We start from the raw sequence: 25,711 nt of genomic DNA on the forward strand, positions 1-25,711 counted from the left end.
CTGGCCTCGAACTCACAGAGATCCTACTGCCTCTGCTTCCCCAGTGCTGATATTAAAGGCATGCACCACCACGCCAACTCAAGGTGTTTTAACCCCCCACGTAATACTTCACCCTACAGCGTCCACAGAACTTGCCTTTCCAGTCTGAAATGTTTGCCTTTCCTTCCTTCCACACTCTTGTAAGTTGTCTGACCCCAAAGAGATCGGAGATGGCCTATAATAGATTTACTGCCTCTCATGTGGACTAGAGAGGACCTGTCCCCTAAGATGGTAAATCCCAGCTTCCGGGCTCCTCTGCCTCTAACATGGAAATCTGTCTTGGACCTGCCAGGCCCTTTCCTGCTAAGGAAGGCCTGCACTGGCCACATTCTCTGTCCTGTCACCCGTCATGGCTGCACCTGCTGTGTCCTAGCCTGTCCTACACATCTGCTGATTAACAGTGAAGCACCATCCGTACAAACCTGTCCCTTTCTTATGTAGATCAGTAATTGTCAAAGCAGTGTACCTAAAAACTGCTTCTGGGCTTGACGTCCTAAAACTGCATTCTAAGGGCTGACTTTCCTGTTAGGCTCTGAGTAACTGTGCTTGTTGTGTTCACAGAAGGGTATGAAATGTGTGGCAGTCATTATTCCAAGGTTGTTTTTTTTTTTTTTTAATTGATTTATTTTTGAGACAGTCTCCTGTAATGCAGGTTAGCTTCAAACTCCATAAGTAGCCAAGAATGATCTTGAATTCCTGATCCTCTTGCCTCTGTATCCTAGGCGCTGAGGTGACTGGCAGGCGCCACCATGCCTTGTTTTTGCCGTGTTGGGGAATAAACTTGGGGCCTTGTGCTCGTTAAGCTAGCTCTTAATAGCTGAGCCCTTCCCCAGTCCCAGTGTTCCTCCTTTCCAGTGTGCTGTTTTGAAAGTGGCTGTGTGACTAGGGTGAACTATTCTCTTCTAGGTATTGCTGTATGATCTTCGCTCAGACAAGCCGCTGCTAGTCAAGGATCACCAGTACGGGCTGCCCATTAAGTCGGTTCATTTCCAGGACTCATTAGATCTGGTCTTATCTGCAGACTCCAGAATTGTCAAAATGTGGAACAAGAACTCGGTACGTACTTCCTGCTGAGATTGCTCCCCATTTTCCTTGCCTCTTCCCGGTGCTTCTGTTCATTCCATTGTGGTTTGGAGGCTTGTGTGGGTCCTTGAGAAGGGGGTGCTGAGTGGCCATCTGGGAAGCAGCTGGCCCGTCCCTTGAGGACAGGGTGCATCTGTGTTTGAGTAGAGCTGACAGGAGCCTGTCTGCAGGTGAGGAGCGTCCCACCTGGCTGGCCCTGCCTGGCCTTCTTCTCATTTGTTTAAGTGCACTGTGCTGTCACATGAGGGAGGAAGTCAGGACAACTGAGGGACTGAACGGCAAGGGTCTCTACCCCCAGCTCTCTTGCCAGACAGACCCTGGCTTGCATGTTAGAAGTACGTTAGAGGAGAAAAATCATCGTGCAAGAGAATCTGTCCCCGAAGAGCCACCCTCTTACTTTATTGTGGCCTGTAAGAAGGGTGCGTGTGTGCTGTAGCGTCCCTGGGGATCCGAGGGTAGCTTGGGTGTTAGTCCTTCCACCATGGGTTCCTCGTGGAATCATGCAGGTCCTCAGGGCGGCACAGCAAACGCTTTGACCTGCCCAGCCGTCTTGCAACGCCATCCACTCACTCGCCACCACGGCAGTCTCAGGGCCGGTGATTGTCTTTCCACGATAGTGTCACTGCCTGGCCCTGGGTCATACCACCTCAACCAAGCAGGGTTAGGGATGGTACCTATACAGCCATTTCATATGTCTAACCGTCAGTCAGTCAGTCTGTCTGTCTGTCTGTCTGTCTGTCTTTGGTGGTGGTACTAGGATTGGGCCCAGGCCTTGGATGTGCTTGGCAAGCACTCTACCATTGAGCTACATCCTCAGTGTTCTTTTTACTTTTTATTTAAAGAGAAAATTTTGGTAAGTGAATAGTGTTTCCCTAAGAATATTTGGATGCCAGGCATTGGTGGCGCACGCCTTTAATCCGAGCACTTGGGAGGCAGATGCAGGTGGATCTCTGTGAGTTCAAGGCCAGCCTGGGCTACAGAGTGAGGTCCAGGACAACTAGGGCTACACAGAGAAACCCTGTCCAAAAAAAAAAAAAAAAAAAAAGATTTTAGTTTTTCCCCTCAACTCCAGGTGTTAAAAGTAATACAATTCTGTATTATTGCTGATTTTAATCTACCTTCTTCTTTTTCTTTTTCTTTTTTGTTTTTTGGTATGTGTGTGTGTGTGTTGTTGTTTTTTAAAGACAGGGTCTTATATAGCTCAGGATATCATCAAATGTGCCATGGGTAACCTTTAACTCCTGATCTGTCTTGTCTGCCGGGCCTCCAGAGTACATGATTGTAGGTGTGTCCCACCGTGCCCAGGCTCATTGTTTTTCTTTTTTCATTTAAAACCTAAGTATTAGCTGGGTTTGATGGCTCATGCCTGTCCTCTCAGTACTTAGGAGGTGAGGTAGGAAAATCAAGTTCAAGGCCAGCCTGGGCTAAAGTGAGACTCTGTGTCAAAACCATTTGAGAGGACTGAAAGTAACCAACTCCATTACATCAGTAAAACAGCGCAGCAATTGCCTCTCTGTTATTCTCTTTTTAAACATTAAAAATAAATACATTGAAGTTTTATTCACGTGTGTGCACATGTGTCTGCCACGTTGCTCAGGTGCCTTCCATGGAGAGGAATTGCAGGCATTTGTGAGCTGCTAGCTCCCTGACTAGGGTGCTGGGAACTGAGCTCCAGTCCTTCGGAAGGGCAGTCGGAAGGCTGAGCCATCCCTCAAACCCCATAGACTCTTAATAATTTTGTTTTCTATATATACACTACTTCTGCAGTCTAGAAAGTGTTCATTTAAAAACAGAAGGCGGTCCTGGGATGGCAGGAGGCCCAGGACCGGAAATCCAAGGTCATCCTCAGAAACCAGAGGAGCTAGTCCGCACTCGCTGCCTAGGGCAGGTGCTGGGGTTCTGCGGCTCCAAGCGACTTCCCACAGTCCAGCGCCATTGCCCTGGCTTTTCCAGCCAGTACTTGGGTTTTTTTTTTTTTTTTTTTTTTTGCATTTTGGAGCTAGAGAGATGGCTCAGTAGTTAAGAGCACTGGCTGCTCTTCCAGAGGACCCAGGTTCAATTCCCAGCACCCACAGCTTTCTGTAACTCCAGTCCCAGAGGGTCAGATGCCCTCTTCTGGACTCCCCAGGCACTGCACGCACATGGTGCTTACTCATACATTCAATAAAAGTAAGTTCTCAAGATCTTACTTTCAAGCTTTGCATTTTTATCTCCACAAGTGGTGACCTTACTTTCTCTATTCTTCCGGCTGTCTTGGTGGTCGCTGCCCTCCTTGAGATGTGTCTTTTCCATTGACTGTGTAGCTTTTGAGAAGAGGCATTTCTGAATTCTTGGAAACGTTACCCTGACGCTTGCAGGGGCCTTGACTATGCTTCCTGCTTCGTAGACTTTGGGATTGGAGGGTTTGAGGGCTCATGGGGGAGTTGGCATATCTTAGACGAATAACTTTTCTGGCAGTCCTCACTGATGGGAAAACTCGACTTAACTGGGTAGGGTGTGCTCGCCTATACCTCAGCACTCAAGAGGCTAACTGAAGCAGGAGGGTCAAGAGTTCGAGGCCCGCTTAGACTATACAGTGAGACTCTGGGTCACATAATAGTCAGAATCATAAAATTAAAAAGTCTTGCTGATTGTCTTTAATTGTAGAAGTGCTTGTATTATGTGTATTTAGAGATAGTCTCACTGTGTAGACAAGGCTTCCCTGGAACTCACAATTTAGCTCAGGCTGGCCTCGAACTCACCCTCCTAACTCTGCTTTCTGAATGCTGGGGTTATAGTTGTGTGCCACCACAGTGGCTCTTACTTCTGAAAACTCCCAAGACACTGTAAAGGTGTCCCCTCGACCTGCCTTCTTCCTCCATAAGCTGGTGACCCACTCAGTTTGGCTGTGTCCTTCCAGACCCCGCATTCCTGTGCTCCGGGGTTCTGTGACCTGGTGTCCTGTGTGCTCCATATGTCTGTCACTCAGGCCACTAGAGCTTTGTTCTCTTTTCCTTCCCACTCGAGTGGGAGATAGCTGGGCGGGTTTCACTGCTCTGATGAACAAGAACTTGGCTGCTGTTTTCCCTGAACCGTAAAATAACCATCCTGCCCAGGCTCCGGCTCCACCCTCTTCTGGCAGTACCACATCCTGGTGTCAGTCAGTCTTCTGGTCATGACTTGTGGCTGAAGAGCTGGCAGAACTTGCCAGCGCCCCACTTGAGGACATCACACCGTAATCACAGGCATCAGTTTCATTTTGGCACTTCTTGTTTCTTAAGACTGAACGCTTCCTCTTGACGAACAGATTACCTAGCTCTGCGGGACCTTTCCTTGTTTACCTTTCTCCTGGTCTTCCTCCACCCCTGCCTCCTCCTGGGCCTTTGTTCTCCTAATTTTCAGCACTACAGTAGACTGTTCCCACATGGAAAGTTTCAGCCTTCACGGTGTAGTGACTGATTGTTCGTATTCCCAGGGTTCTGTCTGGTACTTCGCTGCCCTTTGGGTTTTGTGATCCAGCTTCACAGTTCACCTTTAACTGTCCTCCTCGACTCTGTACCAGCATCTCTGAGACTTTGGGTCTCCTGTTTTGTTTTGAACGGCTCAACTTTCTGCTGCAGTTTCATTTCTAAAATGAGAATATTTGATAGGTTAATAAGACAAATAAGATTTTAAAGTATAAATTCTCTCAATTAGGTTATTTCTTTTATGTAGCACTAGATGGATTGGGTCTCCATTTTTGTTTTCTTTATGTTCCATTGCTAAGAAGCTGTCTTTTTTTTTTTTTTTTTTTTTTTTGGTTTTTCGAGATAGGGTTTCTCTGTAGCTTTGGAGGCTGTCCTGGACTAGCTCTGTAGACCAGGCTGGCCTCGAACTCACAGAGATCCACCTGCCTCTGCCTCCTGAGTGCTGGGATTACAGGCATGCACCACCACCGCTGTCTTTGATAATCTTAGTAATTCATTTTTGCTTACTGTTTTAGGGGAAAATATTTACTTCATTGGAGCCAGAACATGACCTGAATGATGTTTGCCTCTATCCCAACTCAGGTAGGCACTCACGTTCCTGTGTTGTAGTTTTAAACTGCATTTCCTTCCTAAGAAGACAGCATTGACTCGGTCAGGACAGTTCTTGACGGTTTCACTCACTTGGAAGAAGAAAGAGCAGGAAGTGGTGTGGGTGATTCAGAAAGGGCCAGTCTTCATGACTCAGGGCTCAGCCCGCCTAGCTATTAGTAGAAACTGCTAACAACATGCAGGTAGGCGGGAGGAGGTGAAGTGCTATTTTGGTGTATTCCTTTATGTGATTAGTAATAGCATGTGGAAGTGGAGGTTGGGGCTTTGGAGGAGGCTGGAGTCACCTGGTGACACAGATGGCTTAAAGGTTTGGGATATACTGCACCATGTGCTGTTCAGCAAATTATATGATAGGTTTCGAAATTCAGCAACACGCTCAGGGCAGGTCCCGAATGGGGTCAGCGAGAATGAGAGCCCTGTCCGTCCCTAGCCGTGTCCTCCAAGGAGAGGCACACAGTTTTGCTGACAGGATATACAGCGAAGCCCAAGATGTCTCATCGTGCACGTGGAGACAGTACCGTGCCAGTGGGTCATGAGGGGTCACGAGGCAGAGCCGCGGGGGGGGGGGGGGGGGGCAGAGGAGGCTTTCCGGGGCTTCTGTGGAGGGCGGTCATCGAATGGGGTTAGGATGGCTTTGTGGTGAGGTGATCACTGAAAGCAGCGTCAGAAGAATAACGAGGAGGGTTGTGGGAGGGCTGAAGTGAACGGACAGGTGGCTGCAGGTGCTGGCAGCCCAGGAGTGACCTGAGTGTCTGGGCTCTGTCTGTCACCAGAGGGTCCACACAGATGAAGGTGGGCTGGCTTAGAACTGGAGTGCCTAGGAAGTAGTGTTCTGAGGTGAGGCAGCAAGCACATTGTGTTTCTGACATCTATTGAGCAGAGACAGGAGGGGCGTAGTGGCTACAGGCCAGCACCCGGACCCACCTGGTGCACTGTAGTGTAACTATCCAGCAGGCCCTGCACTGACCGCGGCAGCACCCGGACCCACCTGGTGCACTGTAGTGTAACTATCCAGCAGGCCCTGCACTGACCGCGGCAGCACCCGGACCCACCTGGTGCACTGTAGTGTAACTATCCAGCAGGCCCTGCACTGACCGCGGCAGCACCCGGACCCACCTGGTGCACTGTAGTGTAACTATCCAGCAGGCCCTGCACTGACCGCGGCAGCACCGGACCCACCTGGTGCACCACAGCATGTGGTCTCCAGGTAAGCAGGTGTGCTGAGAGAATATTCTTAGACAGGTAAGTACACACTGATGATTGAAGAAGTGGAAGTGGGTATGATCACCACAGGGGACATGTGAGATTGTAGATAGCAGGAGCCATTCTGTTAAGAGCAACGGGGTGAAGAGGGAATGGAGAAACTTCACAGGATGGATTGGTACAGTGGTGAAGCAGCAGGCATTTCTGACCTGAGGTAGAATCTGAGACGGTCTGTGCTTGCCGCTGGGGCCTGGAGGGCAGAGCGGACTCACTGGCGTTGTCGATCTGAGTGCAGAGGTGTAAGTCTGTCACTCACTCACTCTAAACTGCGCAGACAGTGGCTCACGTTTGTTCTTTCTATCCACTTTTGGCTTTATTTTTTGTTTGTTTGTTTGTGTACTGTTGTGTTACTGAGAAAGAGTCTCCCTGTGTGTTCCAGCAGCTTCCCTGAGGCTCACCACGGGGCCCAGCCTGGTTTCAAACTCATGTTCTCCCTGCCTTGCCTTCTGGGTACTGGGTTGTAGGCCAGTTGGGTGGTCTACCAGGGTTAGTGACCTGGCTGGCATATGGATGGCCTTGGTTGGAATCTTCGGAAATGGATTCTGGTTACGTGCTGCTGGGGGAGGGGGAGGTGGGCATTGGAGGAGCTTGTCACTTGCATGCCATCGGTAGGAATTGCAGGGTCTTCTGCAGAGGTGAGGGACTCGTAGGGAAGGTGCTGAGGCCCTAAGTGAGGTACTGCATGACCTAATGTGGATTCTGGGCCACAGAGGAAGCTCAGTGAAGAGCAAGAGAGGGGAGGAGAAAGGTCGGCAGGTGAGGGAGGACCAGTCTGAAAGGGTGGCAGAGAGTGGTAAGGGACCTTCATTCCAGAGTGTACGGTCCCACAGACGGTGTGTGCGTGTCCCCGTCTAGTTCATTTGGTTAGGCCAGGCCAGTCTTGCGGTAGAACGTCTGTCTCTTGGATATACGTGGTTGCCCCTCTTGGTGTCATTTAGCTTGTTTTCTGTCCCGTACTGGACCTAAAGCAGCAGTGAAGGATTGATTGAGCTTAGCAGTCAAGTCCCCCAACTTGATGGAACTTAGTGAGGTCTGCTGGCTCGATGAAGTGTGTTTAGGTTAAAGATCATGGACAGCCGGGTGTGGTGGCGCACACCTTTAATCCCAGCACTTGGGAGGCAGAGGCAGGTGGATCTCCGAGTTTGAGGCCAGCCTGGGCTACAGACCTAGTTAGTTCTAGGACAGCCTTGGCTACAGAGAAATCCTGGCTTTTGAAATAATAATAATAATAATAATAATAATAATAATAATAATAATAGTAGTAGTAGTAGTAGTAGTAGTAGTAGTAGTAGTAGTAGTAGTAATAATAATAGGACAGCCTTGGCTACAGAGAAATCCTGGCTTTTGAAATAATAATAATAATAATAATAATAATAATAGTAGTAGTAGTAGTAGTAGTAGTCGTAGTAGTAATAATAATAATAGGACAGCCTTGGCTACAGAGAAATCCTGGCTTTTGAAATAATAATAATAATAATAATAATAATAATAATAATAATAATAACAACAACAACAACAACAACAACAACAATGGACAAACATTAAGCCAGACTCTGGGCTCTGCAGGTCAGGATCCTGCTGGAGGGTAAGGTTGGTTTGGTATATTTGGGAATCTGCCTTACCATGTGTGGTTTGGACGAGAACCAGCTTTTTCTGTCAGATGACTTAGAAGAGGCGGGTAGGTGTGTACTAGCCAGGCAGTAGTTACGTCCTCCTCTTCCCTTCTGCTCTGGGCTGTGGTCTTAATCTCTAGGTGCTTAACCATCGTTTAGCCAAGCTAAACGCCCCCACCCTTTTTTAAAGATTTATTTATTATGTATACAGTGTTCTGCCTACATGCCAGAAGAGGGCACCAGATCTCATTACAGATGGTTGTGAGCCACCATGTGGTTACTGGGAATTGAACTCAGGATCTCTGGAAGAACAACCAGTGCTCTTCACCACTGAGCCATCTCTCCAGCCCTAAAACCCCCTTTTTATGTGTTCACACCCTCATTTCTGGAGCACTCAGAGCCGAATCATGACACTTGTTTAGTAATGTTTTCTGTTTGCAAGGCAGCTCAGAATATTGAGACGTGATTTTTCCTTCCTGGCTCATTTCCTGCTCTTTATCTGCCCACTCAGGCAGCCCTGCACAGCTGCCATGCACCGAGCAACTCTTCTGCACAGGTCAGGGCACCGGCAGGCAGCACAGCTCCGAGGCCCGGTGTGCACGGCTCCATGCTGCAGGCACTATGTGAAGGTGATGCAGGGTCAGAGGTTCAGAGAGAGCCCTTGGTAGAAAGGGAAGAAAGTGGACTCTGGACTCGAGAAGACCTGCTTCAGGCTTAGTTATGCCCATGGTGCCCCTCAGCTTTCTCACCTGCCACACAGAGCTGCAGGAGACCACCTGGTCTGTGGGAAATGCCAAGTCGCTCTCCATCTCCCCCAGCATGCTCCAACAGCGCATGGCATGGGCAGCAGCCACTGGGGTGTTTGCACACGGAGCCTCCCACGGTGAACTCACACTTCCCGTGTCAGTGAGAAGCTGATCAGGCAGGTGCATCCTGCCGTCCCTCTTCCCAGAATGTCTGCCCTGACCCATTCAGAGAGACAGAAGCTGTGTGTTTCCATGCTGTGCTTTTCAAACACAGTCAGCCAGCCTGCCTTTCTGTGCTTTTAACCTGCCGGCCCCTTGCAGGTTGATAATTTTGTTCAGTACAGAAAAGATGAATTACTGGCAAAATGATCACACATGGGATAACGCTGTCCTGTGATTTTCTTTTGTGTTAAGCTGCCTATGGGCTCTTAGGCTTCTTTTATTTTCTGTGCTCTTATCTCCAGCCTGGTAGGAGGTTGCAGGTGGCTCAGAGAATGCACCCTGAGTAGCACTACTATAGAGCAAGCACTGCTTCTGGACTGGTGAGCCTTGGTGAGCCTTTTCCTGTGTGTGTGTGTGTGTGTGTGTGTGTGTGTGTGTGCGTGCACACACACTTGCACTGTTCTGTTGATCTCTGTCACCACTCCCATTGGAGGAGAGTGTCTGACTCCGATGTGTGGTCTCTCTTGGGAGCGATAAGCAGCAGCATTTTGAGAAATTGAGTGGAAACACTGTCCCTAATTCCAGTCCCCTCAAAAGAGCCGTGACTGCTCGTTAGAAAGAGTGGCTGCATTACCTGTGGTCCTCATTCTGCTCTTGGAATCACTGTTGCTGTTTGGTTTGACGTTACATTAGAAACAGAAAGCGGGCTGGGGAAGGCGAGTCGGTAGCTACACGGAGATGGCGGGATTGTTCTGCATTTGTTGGTGGTATTTAGACTATTTAATGGTTTATTTGATAGTGTAAGAAGCCTTTTCATTTTATCTGGTTTTAGTGGAGTTTTCGTGTTCCACATTAGATGGGCTAGTGATGTTTATTTTAAAGGCACCATGCTAACTGAGATCATATACAGGCTTATCAAGGATCGTACATCACCTTGTAAAGGATCAGGTGAATGTTGGCTGAGTTCATGTGTGGTCATGAGAGGATTGGCTGTAGTACATCTTGCCATCTTGGAGGTTCTGCAGAAAACCTGGGGTACCTGCTGGCAACTGAACCATCTCATACCTGACACGAAGTAGCTAAATGCCCACAAGTGATGGATTCTGGATCGTGGGGTTCTAGGGAATCCTTTGTTGAGTGACAGAGCTACCCTCCTGCCTGGTCATGCTTTCTTTCAAGGGGGATACCGTGGAGACTAAATTAACTTCCTAATGGTTCATTCTTTTAAAATTCCCTAAGAGGATCGTGGCACTCTGACATGTGGGTCTTAAGAAAATTTTTTCTGTGTGCGTGTTTTTGCTTAAATGTATGTATGTGCCCCACAAGCATACTTGGTGTCTACAGTGGTCAGAAGAGGGTGTCAGGTCTTCAGGAACTGGAGTTACAGATAGTTGTGAGCAATCATATAGGTGCTGGGAACTGAACCTGACTGTCTTCAAGAAGCAACAAGTACTTTTAACCACTGAGCCATCTCTCCCACCTCGACGTGTGGGGCTTTAGGGGATATCTCTCTATAATGCTCCCTAGCCATTTGGATCTGTGGTCAACGGTGAAGTTCAGTGCAAAAATTCTGATGCTCTCTTGAGTTCTGACTCTAGGAAGGAACCTTTCTCTCCATTATTCTTCTCATGGTGTGCATCTTACGCATGAAGCTAGAAATGTTCCAGATCTTGTGTAGAGCTGAGTGCCTCTCTGGAGCCTGCTCATGGCCTGAGCTCCTCATGAAATTCACAGATAGGGGTTCACATATAGGGAGTCAGCTTCCCTACAACTGAGGTCCCTTGCCCAGAAAGGCAGCTTGCAGGTACTGGCAACTCAAGCCTTTCAAAACGTTAAGACAAGTAGAAAAGGGTAGTTCTTGTCCTGTGGTTAACTTTTTCATTGTGTTTGTTTTTAGGGATGCTTCTTACGGCCAATGAGTCCCCCAAGATGGGCATCTACTACATTCCGGTAAGAGCCAGCAGGAGCAGGCACATTTGGTTTGTGTGTGAACTGGTTGTGTTGACAGCCTTTGGGCTCTGTGTGGCTGTGTCCCACCACAGACTCACTGTAGACTCAGCCTGCTCTGCAGCTGAGTGAGTGTCTCAGCATGCTGCTGTGGGGATTGTTCTGTGCTGTCTTCTCAGGCATGCTTTGTTGTTTGCTCTGCTGGGGAGTGTTTCCGGATCTAGAACTTGGAGCTGTTCACTCAGCGGAGGGCTAAATCAGACCAGAGTCCAGGCTCCTCTGGTTACCTCACGGCAGTCTGTTTCTGTTAGAAGTGAGGAGCACTTGAGAGAGGCCGTCTCAGATCACAATCTTATTATACTGTCACCCTTAAAGAGTTGTTCTTCTGCACCAGGGGCCCCCCACTTCACCGTTTAGACTACAGAAGGAGAGAACAGAGTTGTTCTCTTAGAAGGCTGCCTTCGTGTAGAGCTGGCATTAGCCATTCTGAGGTCTGCAGGGGGGGGGGGGGGGGGGAGAGGTGGGTGACGGGTCTTACAGACGGGAGGACTTGAGAGCCGCGTTGACTGCTGGGCCGCCAGTCATGGGAAGTCTCCCCGGAGTAGCTCAGCTGAGTGTGGATTGGTTTTTAGCGCTCCTCCCGCTGCTGAGTTCTGTTGTCTTGGGAATCTGATGCCATGGCCCTCCGAAGTGTTTGTTCTAAGGCTGTTCAAACAGGAAGCTGCTGCTTTTCCTGCACTGTCCTCCGCTCCTCCTCCAGCTGCACAGCCTCCACTTGTGCCTGTGGGTCCCCCATCTTTCCTGGTTCCCGTCAGTTACTAGGTATCCGCTGGCGGCATCAGCCGTGTGTCAGGCACCGTGCTGGGTACCAGCAGCACCACAGTGTACAGTCCATCACCACTGCGCCATCCTGGGGATAAGACGGGAAGAAAGGCCGTGAGCGATAGGAGGAAGACTCTTTTTGAGAGGGCCTGGGAGGAGACCCTCCCCATTGTGGGCTAGGTGCCTGTGGAAACTCAGTAAACTGCAGAGTGACTTCAGGGAGAACCTGGAGGTTGGTCCTGTAGACTCGCTGGAGGGGTGGGGTGAGCCACAGGTGGAGTAGCATTCAGCAGCAGGAAACTGCCTGTGGAGAGCTCAGGGAGAAAAACTCATGGGCAGAGCAAGTGCCAGACTGGGAAGGGTCTGTAAGTGTGTGTGCGAGAGGCGCAGGGAGCCTGGTACACCTGGAGCAGCCAGAGAGAGCCAAGGCTGCCCTTTGGAAAGGTGTTTTGGCTTATTTTGTTGTTGTTGTTCCAAGTGATGGGGACTTCCAGTACAAGAGCAAGAGAGGCTGATGGCAGCGAGCGGTGAGAAGCGGCCCTCGTGACTCCAGCCTCTCACAGGCCCCAAGGTGCAGCTTGGTAGCTGAGATTGGACAGGTAGCTGTGGAATGGCTCCAGAGCCCTGGTGCCTGCACATGCAGGACCCGTGTGCACAGAGGTCTTGCTAGGCCGAGCGCCGAGCTGCAGGTTGTCCTTTGCTCCCCTTCCTGACCCCTTCTGACCCCCTCTCTTGCACCAAGTCCTGTTCCTCAGCGCAGTTTGTCTGTACTTGGCACCTGCTCTTTCCCCTGCTCCTTCAAAGAGCGAGCCCCGGCCTGAAAGCTTGCCACTTACCGGAAGATCGATATCAAACTTGAGGAGCTGCATTTGGCCCAAGGCTTGGGTGAGGCCTACAGAACCAGAGAAGTGTATGTTTAGTCCATGGCTGGTGCCAAGTTGAGGAGGTCTGACCTGTGATTTGTATGAACATCTTATAAATCAGTGCAACCATCCCCACTTCCCTGCAGGCTGTGCTGCAGAAGGCAGCGTGTTCGTTTTTGCCCTTCCAGCTGATACCATCTTTCCTGAACACTGGGGCTCTCTGGAGACTGACCCAGTCCTGACCTTAGCTCCCCGCACCCTTGCTGTGCTAGCCCTTTGAGACCAGGCAGGTCCCTTGTCTCCAGCCCGCCCTCCGGTCCTTTCCTTCACTCTCTCTCAGGGAGTCCTGTTGTGTTTATTGTCTCACTTCCTTTAGCAGCTAATTTATCAGTGGTTCCAGAAACAAGGACAAGACAGCTGTCAAGGCTCGGTTCCTCTCTGCAGTGTGGCTCCGTCTCAGGCTAGTTCTGCGTAGTGAACACCTTTGGCAACTGTAGACTCCTCCTCTAAGTGCTCTGTGACACACACACACACACACACACACACACACACACACACACACACCTCAGAGTCCACCCATGAGGCTGGTAATGCACTGGAGCGTCCCTGACTCCAAGGTTTGCTGGCATTGCATGCAGTCCCTGGGCTCCACGGCCAGGAGACCCTGGGTCCCCAGCTGCCTGCATGTTCCATACTGGATGTGCATGCATATCAGGAGAATGTATTACCTGCTTTGAAAGCTGTTTGATTTAGAAAACCAAACTAACTCAGGTCATTAAAGGTCCATGTTCTCAGTTTTGTACATTTCCTCAGATTACATGAAATGACATTTTAACCTACCTTTCAATTCCGGCATTTACTTCATTTCAAAACAGTTTATTAGGAAAAACATGTATTCTTTATCTTCTGTATTTTTGATTGCTTATCAAATCAGCAAAATACACTGACCAAATATTTTAACATTTACTATTTAACTTAAAAACTGGAAGGTATTTTTTGGAATACCTAGTCCCTACAAATAGGGCAGAGTTAAAATCGTGGAAGGAAGGGTAGGGAGCCAGGGAGATGGCTCAGTGGGCACAGCAAGTGCACAGCAAGTGTGAGGACCAGAGTTCGGATCTCTAGCATCCGTATAGATGCCAGGTGCAGTGGTGTGCACCCTAATCCCAGTGCTGGCTACAGAGACGGGCAGATTCCAAAGGCTTGCTGGCCAGCCGGTCCCCCCAGGAACCCAAGCTCCAGGTTCAGTGAGAGACTATAAAAGCAAGGTGGCGCGACAAGTTTATACCTGACATTGCCCTCCATCCTTTATATGCCTGGGCACTTAGACACTCACGCACACATACAATCACTAATAGTAATAAAGTATACAACTCATTTAAAACAAAACGAAACCCAAAGACTCTTGTCTGGCTGCACCAGCTTCTGTTTCTGGTAAGTGGTATTTGAACTTGAGCAGAACTGACATGGCACATGAAGGGGACAGAGTACTCAGTAGCAGAGCCTTGTCCTGCTGTCCTCTTATAAATAGTATATAGATATTTTAAAATAATACCTCCACTTTCGAGTCTTTAAGGTTTGATCTTGGTCTATGGTCACAGCACAAACCTGGGTTGATATCATAAATGCCATGGTAGGTCCACAGTACCTGGAAACAACAGCAACAAGGTGAGCGTGGCCAGCAGTCTGGGCTCTGTTCTTCCTGGCAGCCAGGTGGCCAGTCAGGTTCCCTTTCTCGTTGATGTGTGTGTCACATGCTGCCATGTCTCCATGTAGCCTTATGTGGTGTGTGGAACACAGCATTCCGTTTGGCCCTGCTGTTCTCTTCTGGCTCTATGCCCCATTGATGTGTCCAGTGCCTGGGCCCGGGCTCTCTTCCCTCCCTCTGAAGGGTAGGACCCTTGGCCCAAGTCTACCTTTCTGTCTGCGTTCACTTCTGGCAGCTCATTGCCCCGGTGCTTTATGACCAGCCATCAGATTCCTCTCCAGCTGGCCGTCTCTTCACCTAACAGGTGTATCCCTGTCTCCTCAGTGCTTCCATTTGGACATTGTGACTGTACACCATGTGTCCATGCGCAGCCTCAGCGGCGGCCCTTGGTCTGCACGTGGCTCCTGCGGGCTTCGTCACCTCGGCCTCTTAACCCGTTTCTTATTTTACTTTTGTCCCACGTCCAATCTGCCTCTTTTTTTTTTTTAAGATGGGGTCTTCCTGTGCCATCCGGGCTGGCCGTGAACTTAAAGTTGTCCTTACCTCAGCCTCCGGTGTTGTGGGATTACACGCGTGCTCTGCCCTAACTGGCTTTGCCGTCTGTTTTCTGTACGTCAACTAGATCGACTTCAACAGTAGAAACACAGATGGAGCAAGCACACATCAGTTCTGTAATCTGCCTAAAACTGGTCCAGAATAATGTCCTGACTCCTCACATAGCTGACGTTCTGTATGAGAGCCAGAAAAGGCTAGAGGCCAGAGTCTCTGTCTCCTCTCACCCTGCTCAGAACAGATCTTGGTAAAAACCATTTCTACTAAGAATGATCAGACCAGATTGCCAGCCAAGCCAGTCATATATTAACCAAAACCCAAGCACAAAGTTATCAGAGAGGAAATGATTTTCTGGGTGGGTGGTGGCCTCTGGTGAGCTGGCTAGGGCTTGTTTGTTTGACTCCAGCTGGAGCGACCTGGGAAGAGGGAACCTTGATCATGGGATTCATTGTCTTTATCAGATGGGCCCATAGGCAAGGCTGTGGGCATTTTCACCGTCAGCTACTGATGTGGGAGGTCCACCCCTCTGTGGGCGGTGCTCCCCTTGGACAGGGGCTCCTGGATAGTGTAAGCAAGCAAGCCATGGTGGCATACACCTTTAATCCCAGCGCTTGGGAGGCACAGCAGGCAGATGGATCTCTATGAATCCAAATCCAATCCTGTTTGCATAGTGAGTTCTAAGCTAGCCAGTGCTACGTAGTGAGAGCAGACCCTGTCTCAAGAAGGAAGGAGGAGAGGGAAAGATAGAGGGTGGAGTGAGGAGAGGAGCAAAGGAAGAAGAAAGGCAGCTGAGCAGGCCCTGGGGAGCAGGCCAGTGAACGGATTTCTCCATGTTCCTGCCCCTGCTTCGGCTTCAGTCCTTGCTGACTTCGTTCATGTTCAACTGTGATTGAGACATGTAAGCTGTTTATCACAGCAATATAAAGCAGACTGGGACTCCTGGGGCTTTGTACCTGCTGACCCAGCGCTCTACCACTGGACATCCCCAGCAGTCTCAACAGAAAGACCAAAGGTGGAACAAAGAGCCGAGTTCTGCTGCTTCCTTGAGTCACCTGTGGGAGCCCAGGTGCACGGAGCCTGGACCAGCCAGGGTGAGGTGCATTTTAGGGGATGTTTACCCACGTCTGTCTGTGGGCCATCTCTGAGAGACCTCCAGAACTGTTCAAGAATAACTTTTCAAAAGTCTGTGAGGTTGGCCCTTGCGCACACATAGTACAAAAAAAGCACTTGGAATGTTATTTTGGTGCCTGTTCTGAATTTCGCTCTGTAGACCAGGCTGGCCTCGAACTTACAGAGATCCTCCAGGCTCTGCCTTCCGAGCTCTGGGATATTAAAGGCGTGCACCACCACTGCCCGGCTAGCACTTGGAAATTTTAACAAGTCACCAATTAGGTGAGGGAATCAGTACATTTCATAAGCAGATCCTAAGGGAAGTCTGGGAAGGTAGACGTTCACATAGATCAGGTTACACCAAGTGGTAAGTGCAGGCCCAGGAGAAGCTTTTCCAGAGGCCTGGAGGGCTGACTGGCCACCTGTGTCACAGTTACAGACTGGACCCTGTCACACCAGAATCAGATCATCCTGAAGGCTGTACTCTGGACCAGGGATCTAGTGAGCCCCAGCGGTCTGATGCTTCTGTAAGCAAGGCTTTATTGGAAAGCAGTGCCCTCCAGCATTCTCACCGAACACAGCTAAGTGCTGGTGATACAGACCACGTGGCCTGTGAGCCCTCACGTACCCCACTGTGCTTACTTATCTGTTTCTCTGTATGTCCTTCCCCACTACCTAAAACATGGGTTGTAAGGAAGCTGTTTCTTTTCCCCAGCACCCACAGCAGTTTGCCTCACTGTGGATCTGTGTTGAAAAATCAGTGAACAAATAAACACATGTGAGGAGTCTGACGACCAGATGCTGGGAGCTCTAGATGGTGCCTGTGTATTGTGACAGCTTTAGCTGTCTCTAGACGGGACTGGCATTCCGCGTAAGTTGTCTCTATACAGGAGTGGAGCCTGCTCCTGTGTCCAAGCATGCTTCCTGTGTTCTGAGCAGCTCGGCTCTTGTTCTCTGGAGGCACATTCTGATCAACCAGTGTAGTGGACCAGCCCCCACACTTATTTACCCCAGGGACTCTAGAGGAATGAGGGATAAGAGACTTAGTTAGAACTAGAGGGGAGAGAAACAGAGAAAACACAGGATAGACTCGGGTGAGCGTGGATCCTTAGCCACCAGCCCAGAACTTTAGTCCAAAGGTCTATTTATAGCAATGCCAAGGGGTGGGTGGAGCAAAAGAGCTCCCCTTGCTAGTTACAGTAACCTGGTACCCAGGCCCGTGGTCCAATCAACCTCTTATGCGGACCTGCTGGGTACAGCCACCAGGAAACCTAGTGGGCTCCACCACACCGGCACACTGCAGTTTTGAGTGATTGCAGGACCCTTGTGTGGAGGTGCCGACAGATTGCTACAGCTAAGACTATCTAAAGATTTGACGGTGATTCTGTTTGCAGAATAGATTGATTCAACCCTTTTCTTTTGCTGCCTGGGGGCCAGCCCTGAGCAGCACGGGCCTCAAAGGGAAGTCCATGGAGGGGCATACTGTGACTTTTTATCTGAGGGGGTAAGGGGAAAGACACTCACACTCTGTCTTGATGGTTTCCTTCAGAACTTTTCTTTATTCTTCGTTTTAATTCTGATTCTGTATTCTCTATTTATCTCTGTCCAGAAATGTCCCTCTGTTTCTCTCGATGTGTTCCTTGTATGTAACTCTCTTAATGCTTTCCTCCTAATTCTCTCGTTCTCGATGTGTTCCTTCTCACTCTGTTTCCCTCTTATTCTCTGAATTTATTTTTCCTCTACAGCTCATAGACCCCAACAGAATCTTTCAGGCAATTTAGAAATTACAACATGGTTACATTCTGTTTTTCAAGTGAATGATTACAATGAATACAAGTAAAAAACAGCATGTTTTCCATCTCCCCTACATGATTAAACATTTTCTGTATTACAGGTGAAAAACAAGTTCTCCCAAGAACCCACGTACATTCATACTCAAGCAGCTTGCCGTGGATTAACAGTGTAGGCAAGCAAGGTATTCTTCTCAGTCAGGTCTTTTACTGGCAGGCTGCATTTTGCAGTTACAGAGAAGGGACCAATCACTTTATTGCTTATCTTGAAAGGTAATCTTATAAGGAATTTTAAAGGAATCACAAACCTAAATTTTTATACATGACAAAGAATCAGTCAGCTTTACTTTAAACCTTTGGGGTGCATACCCACTCATCAATAGTTTCTTACATCAGGAGATTGAGGGCAGAAATGGGTATAAGGAATTAATCATCAGCTTTGGTCATCAACCAATCCTAGCAAGAAAGATACATCAGCCAATGATAACTGGGCTGCTTTGTTCTTGTTCCCTGACCTTAAAGATGAAGTTCCTCACTCAGGTATGTGCTTTTCTAAAACTTTAGATTGTCTTCTTGGGTTTTTCACCTCAAAGCTATTTGACAAAAACATCTTAGTCTAACTTTAAGTTCTTTTCAAAGCTTTGTTTCATCTGTGATGTACTCTGAAACCTGTGAACACATCTCCCAAAATTAAGATTAAAAGAATTTAAGCTAGCTGGGCTACTGGGACCCAGTTGTTTTCCTTAATCATTAACCTAAGCCATAGTCTATGTAGCTCCTCAATAGAAACTCATGTGTTCTAGCTGTGTGACTCTTCCTTGTTTTATTTTTAATCATCAAAACTGTATTTAAACTAACATTATTATTATCAGTTAGACAGTACAGCTTAGGAAGAAATCATCTTCGCAATAATCCACAAATAAAAATGCCCAGTAGAACGCGATGTTTTCATGAGATAAACACACTGCATTACAGGCAGTGGGGATCTCTCCACACCCATTCACACCATGCCAGATAGCAGAGAAAGATGGTAGCAGCAAACATGAAGGCACAACAGGAGCAAAAGACACTCTGGAGTCTGTGGTCTTGGGCCCTTGCCTATCTGAGAGTCACCCGTCAGAGATTTTCCTCCTGGTGGGCTGGTACCTGCTGCTCCTCTATATGGCCACTGTCACTTTTCCTAGGAAACTGCAAGCCAAGGCTATGCAGCGTTTGCTGTCTGTAAGGATATGTATTTAGTTTTTGCTGTCTGTAAGGATATGTATTTAGTTTTTGCTGTCTGTAAGGATGTGTATGTAGCGTTTGCTGTCTATAAGGATATATTTGTAGCTTTTGCTGTTGTCTATAAGGATATATATGCAGCGTTTGCTGTCTGTAAGGATATGTATTTAGTTTTTGCTGTCTGTAAGGATGTATATGTAGCGTTTGCTGTCTGTAAGGATATATTTGTAGCTTTTGCTGTTGTCTGTAAGGATATATATGCAGCTTTTGCTGTCTGTAAGGATATATTTGTAGCTTTTGCTGTCAGTTTATTGAAGTTTCTGCAAAAGTTACTCTGTGTGCAGGGCACAGTTGCCACTAATGTACATGAGTGTGTGAAAGGTAGACACAGATTTTGCTTTTCTTCTGGTGTGGATCCTTTTTAATATCTGGGGTCCAGTCTGCCTGATGGGCCCTGTGGATTCGATTCACCTCACTGCCAGCATCACAGGCTCATTGTGAGTACTAACTTGATACCCTAGAGAGCTCCCCAGATGAGCTATCTTTTGGCATAGTAGTATGTGCTGAAACTGCTGTTACTGTATTGTACATATAAATTGTGGAAATGATTGATGACATTTTCCTATAAAAGGCTCATTAAATCAGAGGTCTGTTGGACATGGTAACAGAAGTAATTTTGTTAGAAATTGCTGTTTTCTAGGACTAGTAGCAACATAGTCCCTTGGTTTGGGGAAGTAGTGCCGTAGGCAAAAACACTCTGCCCCCGGGACTGTGCCAGCAAGCAGAGGATGTACAAGACAGAACACAAGTAGACAAGTAGCTGCTGAAATGCCCTCCCCACTACAGGTGCCGAGTGTGCTTTGAAGGGAGGAGGACGCTTTTGAAGCCCAGAACAGAGAGCAGGAAGGAGTCCTTGATTTATAGCTGAGGCACGACTGGGTTGTTTGTTCAAGGTCAGATAACCATTTGTTACCGGGCTGGATCTAGGGTGGCTTCCGTATTCTGTGTCACTCAAGGGAGGAGCTCAGATTTTAGTTAGGTAGAGCTGAGTGAATACTGGCCTAGCCACTGAGTCACTTTCTTTCCCGGCCTGTTTCCTGGCCAGGGTGAGAGTGGGGAGCCGGAGTGTGTGCTCCCCTTTTGAGCACTTAGGGTTGGGGTTGGCTCGCTGCTCCCTGGGCACCTGTCTTGGCCATTTCTGTCATGGGCTGGGGTCAAGATGAGCAGCAGCACCAGGGAAAACACTCGCTTCCCCACATTCTCACGGTGACAACACACCGAGAGGACCCCTGGTCGTTTCAGATAGCGGGGGTTTGGGACATGACTCATCACTACGGGGCACAAGTCATCTGCTTGTGTAGTGTTGCTCCAAGAGGGAATGCGCCAAAGCGTTTTTAAAGTTTGGTGGTATTTGTTTGTAGTACTGGGGATGGAAGCTGGGCTAAGACACCTGTTACTGCTGAGATGTAGTCCCAGCCCTTTTTTGTGTATTTTATTTTGAGATGTGGTCCTACTAAGTGTCCAGGCTAGCTATGCACTTAATCTGTAGTCTAGGCTATGCTTAATCTCAAGATCCCCCTGCCTCAGTCAGCCAAGTGGTTGGTACAGTAGGTACCAGGACCAGCTTATTCTTCTTTGTGAAACAGGGTCTTACCATGCTGGCCAGCTCTAGGTCCTCCTGTCTCTACCTTCCATATGTGGGGGTTGCATATCCTACCACATTACCCAGGACATTTCAGATTAATTTTTTTTTTTAATTTATTATGTATACAGAAGAGGGTGCCAGATCTCATTGCAGATGGCTGTGAGGCTCCATGTGGGTGCTTGGAATTGAACTCAGGACCTCTGGAAGAGCAGTTGGTACTCTTATCCTGAGCCATCTCTCCAGCCCTCAGATTAATTTTTATGTTCCACTTGGTTATAGCCACTGGACTTTAAAACCTGCTGTCTGTGTAAGAGTTTAAGTTAAGATTTGTTTATTTTTTTACGTACATTGGAGTTTTGCCTATATGCATGTCTGTGTGAGGATGCCAGATCTCCTGGAATTGGAGTTACAGACAGTTGTGAACTGCCATGTGGGTGCTGGGAATTGAACCCGGGGACTTGGAAGAGCAGCCGGTGCTCTTAACCCTCTCTCCAGCCCCTGAGTTTAAACCAATGAAATTAAAGCTAAGAAACGTTAAATACAGTGACTAGAATACAAAAGGGGGAAGATTTGTAAGATCTAGTTAGAAAGTTCAGAACAGGCAAGGAAGACCTTAGCAGCCTGTGCAAAACAGCAGAGGGCTTTGGTCACCTGTTGAAGTCCAAGAGCCTTAGAGACTGCCCGCTTGTGCGGGATGTGTGGCAGTGTGGGGCGGTGAGGTGCTCCTGAGTCCCTGGAATTCACGGAGAAGTATTTCTGGTAGTTGTGGATCGGTGAAGACTGAAGGAAGTTAGGGAATTACCAGGTACAACCCATCGCAGAAAGCATTTTTTCAAAATGTAAGGAAAATGAGATCTCTAAGGCAGCACGTGTGAGGTGAGGAAAACCCCAGTGTACTGGCCTGAAGAGATCTTCCATCACTGAATGCGCAGGCAGAGCTCCCGGACCTTGAGAGGGACAGACACAGCAGAGCTACTGGAGTGAAGAGAAGGCAAGTTTGAATGAAAAGACGTGCTTCACTTTCAAGTTCAAGTTTGTCTTGAGAGATGGGTAGTTTTCAGAGGTCTTGCTGTCTAGTAAATAGAACGGGACATCTGCTGACTTTTAACCTCCAAAGAAAGCAAACAGGTAAAGCCAGGTCCATGGGAAGATTTGGAAGCGTTGACGGGGTATCTCTCGGGTGCTCACTTTCGGTATGACAGATGGGACGTGTTGATAGACAGCACTTGGGGGTGGAGTCCAAGTTCTAAATGTTTTCACTAACTTTTCTTTGCAACTAGCAAAAACAGGAGAGTGTTCTTTTGTTTTTCCTTCCTAGCCCAAGTTCACAGCTTTTCTCTCAGAAGTGGACTTGGCTGTGTGTGAGCTGGCAGTCCAAGGCAGTGTTCTCGTTTGGTGCTGCTGGCCATTTATGTCTGTAACTGTGAAGTGAGAGGTAACACTCGGTGTCAGTGGCAGCGTGTGCTGTTTTCAACTTTACACAGAGGAGATGGGAGCTTCCTGTTGTAATCTAAACACTGGCAGTGACAGTATCTGTGACATTTTTCTTAGCAGAGGAAACCCTCTCCACTTCCCATCACAATTATTGGGCCACAAAAATAGCAGACATACCTAAGGCATTATGTGTGGAGATCAGGAAGTAATTTTCTAAGCATCCTGCCACATTTTCAAACATTAATTTCAGTTCTGATTGGGTTAAAAATACTAGGTTAAAAAATTTACAAGTGAGAATATTTGACACACTTACAGCATGTGTTATATTGTGTTACTTGACACACAGCATGCGTTATATTGTGTTAATGTATTGGGTGATTCTTGACACACTTACAGCATGTGTTATATTGTGTTAATGTATCGGGTGATTCTTGCTTTTGCTTAAGTGGGCACATGTCAGGCTGTTTGTTCTTGAAATGAATACCTCCTGTCTGACTCTGGCCAGAATCTGATGACACCCAAGGCCTTGCCTCCAAACCTCTGTTCTTCCTTCCTTCCATCTTGGGGCCTTCTGGGCTGATCTCTCTGCCATTCTTTGAAAGTAAGCCTTGTGTGCCAGTTTTCTGTGAGTGAGACCACTTTAGATGGCAGAGTTAGAGTACAGTGTTTGGGCAGTGAGACCGGGGGACTGAAATCCAGTTCATCAACTTTGATTAATGTGCTCAGTAGCTGTATTTTCTTAGAAATAGAAGGCAGAGAGAGGCCAGTGACATAGCTGACTAATAGAGAAATCCGGGATAGAGCAAAGTCAGAGAGCCGTGAGAGCTGGATTGTCTGTCCTCATCGGTGCTCCCAATTTCAGCAAATCTTTCCTGAGATTTGTCCCCATGAGAGAGCAGCTTGTGCGGCTTTGTTCTTCTGTTTTCTTTAAGACAGGGTCTTCTGCAGGCTGGCTGGCCTTGAACTCCCGTGTGCTTGCTTGCTTTGTTTTAAGATAGTCAGTTGCGTTGCCTAGGGTGACTTCAAACTCCAGCTCTGAAGCCATCCTCCTGCCTCAGCCTCCTAAGTAGTGACTTAGGTGCACACCTTTATACTCAGCGTAGTACAGCGCTACCCTCTTAGGGGACAGAGTGGTGGTGTTGGTTGGGAAGAGAGTGACAAGACATTGAAGGTCAGCTGCTTGTCCCTGTCTCTTGCATGTCTGTATCATGATCATATGCCCTCATTCATCGGGTCATCACTAGATTCTGGACCGGTTTCGTCCACAGATGAACAGTAAGAAGGACATCGTTCTCAGATCTGCCTTCCTATCAATATTCTGTAACAAGTGGCACATCTCTTACACTTGCCAAAGCCGCCCTGAGTCTCCATTGTCAGCCTGTGTCCACAACTTGCATTTGTTGGTCACTCGAGGTGGTGTACATTTGGTAGATTTTCACAAATGCATGGGGTCATTGGTTAATGTGATGGTGTCCTATTAAAAATCTGTGCTATCCGTCTGTTCCTCCCTCTCTGTCTTGCAGGCCCCCAGGAGCCCATGGCCTCTTAATTGTCTTCATAGTTTTGCCCTTTTTCTAGACTATCCAGCAGACATCCACTACACAGTTGTTTCAGTCTTTCCCACAGTGATTTGCTTTTAGTTTTCCTGAATCCCTTCTTGTGGCTTACTAGCTTATTTCTGTTTGTTAGGAAGAAACCTATTGCATGCATGTGCAAGTTTGTTATACCTGCTGATCAGCTAGTTATTTCCTGTTTGCTATGAAAAAAGGCTAGTCACATGGTGTCCACAGTCAAGGAGCAGGGAGGGGACCATGGTGTCCAGCTCTCTCTCTTCTCAGCCTTGCCATGGGATGTGCTGACAACATTAGGGGAATCTTTCTCAGCCTCGCGCGCGCACGCACACACACATAGTCTGTACTGTACCCAGGGTTACCTGGGATGTGACCAGGATGCCTAAAGGACTGAGCTTTTAAGCTTGTTTTTGTTTTAATTTTTCCTTAAGTAGCCACATGTGGCTAGCAGTGACCATGTTGGCATGTTTCACGGTACAGCCTTAAATATCGCAGACAGGCTTGGCCATTAAGGCTAAGTCTTTGCTTCACCCAGAAAAGCTGGTTCCCACCAAATTGTATGATTCCTTCCCTGCTCAATCTCTCTCTCTCTCTCTCTCTCTCTCTCTCTCTCTCTCTCTCTCTCCCTCCCTCCCTCCCTCCCTCCCTCCCTCCCTCCCTCCCTCTCCTCCTTCCCTCTCTCCTGTCTCTCCCTCCTTCCTCTCCTTCTCTCTCCTTTTATTCTGAGTGTACAATTACATCATGAGGTGTAGTTGTCGTTTTGAGTTTTTTGACCTAAGCTTTCTTCAGTCATGTTGGTTAGATTTTGCATGGTGCCTGGGAGCTAGCTTGAGACTTCACTAAGAAAGATTATTAGAGCACGTACTCTTCCCTTCCCACAGCCTGCATCCACTCCCCATCTTCAGATCCTCAGCACAGTCAGGTGTGGGAGTCTCGCTTAACCTCCAAGGAAAATGTGAACATTTAAGTCTCTCTGGAACCTTAGAAGTATTTTACCGATTGAGTCTAGATGGTGGTGGCTATTGTTGTTGGTTGGCTGCTTTGTTGCCGTTTTGCCCTTGACTTTATTTGGAGAACATGGAAGTCTTTTGCTGGGTTTGAAATATCTTCTTCAGGGTTTCCTGGTAAGTGTGCATGTCCCCCTGGGGGTAATGAGTAACCGCTAAGAGTTTCCGACCCTCCTAGAATAGCGCTGTTGAAATGCGCAACTTTGAGAGAGTGTTGTAGAATTTTTAATAGTTTTATTCATTTTTTTGTGAGGGTTTCCTTCCCTGGATGTTTTTGTATATTATATATAGCACCCTTGGTTTTACAGACTTCAGAATTGATTTGGAAAGCAGAGAGAATGCACTGAAAACTTATTAGCTTGTCCTTTGCTGGCAAGGAAGTCAGGTAGAAAGGAAGCAACTGGTATACTGACAACCAAGGCCAGCATACTAAACCATCTGGGATTCTTGGCAGAAGACAGCAGCAGAGCAAGATCTTGGGGGAGTGCTCACTTCCAGGTGCATGATCAAAGCGATAACTCCATTCTCCAGTGGTGAAGTTGGCCGAGTGCCTCTCATGTCCATGGGCGTGTGAGGTGGAGTTTGAGCAGTTTAGGAAAGCATAAGAGGAAAAGGCTGCGGCAAACAGAGGACCTTGCTTAGCATCTTGTTCCTGCAAGCTCTGGGTGTGAACTCTAGGAAACACTCTGGAATTCAAGTGCAGTATCACACAAATACCAAATTGTGGTTTGGAGCTGAGGTGCAAGGCTAGGCTCCTCAGCAAAGAGTGGCTGGGGGTCTTTAACATTTGTCCTTCTCATTCATCTGACAGTGGACTTCGAGAGAATGAGACCATGTTAACATTGCCCCCCTCCTCCTCCTTTGGGTTTTCAGTCAGTGTTGAAGGAAAATGGAAGCTGAGGAGTTCTTTGTATTATTTAATTTGCCATTCTGGATCCATTTCTCACTGGACAAATGGCACAGAAATTAAATGCCATACTGCTGACCTGAGTTTGGTTCCCAGCTCCATGTAGGGCAGCTACAACCACTTGGAACTCCAGCTCCAGGGGCTCTGATGCTCCCTGCTAGCCTCCATAATAC

The 25,711-nt window shown here is 48.0% G+C and overlaps 1 protein-coding gene across 3 annotated transcripts in view; it reads left to right on the forward strand.

The window, feature by feature from the left end:
- Positions 1–25,711, forward strand: part of Nol10 (nucleolar protein 10) — an 87,693-nt gene that overhangs the window by 22,816 nt on the left and 39,166 nt on the right. For all 3 annotated transcript variants that reach the window (XM_036171048.1, XM_036171049.1, XM_036171050.1), the window contains 3 exons: positions 946–1,095; positions 5,084–5,150; positions 10,859–10,911. In XM_036171048.1, the coding sequence (XP_036026941.1) occupies positions 946–1,095; positions 5,084–5,150; positions 10,859–10,911 (270 nt within the window). The remainder of the gene's footprint in view (positions 1–945; positions 1,096–5,083; positions 5,151–10,858; positions 10,912–25,711) is intronic.

Source organism: Onychomys torridus, chromosome 21, assembly GCF_903995425.1.
Source record: "Onychomys torridus chromosome 21, mOncTor1.1, whole genome shotgun sequence".
Taxonomy (NCBI): Eukaryota; Metazoa; Chordata; class Mammalia; order Rodentia; family Cricetidae; genus Onychomys; species Onychomys torridus.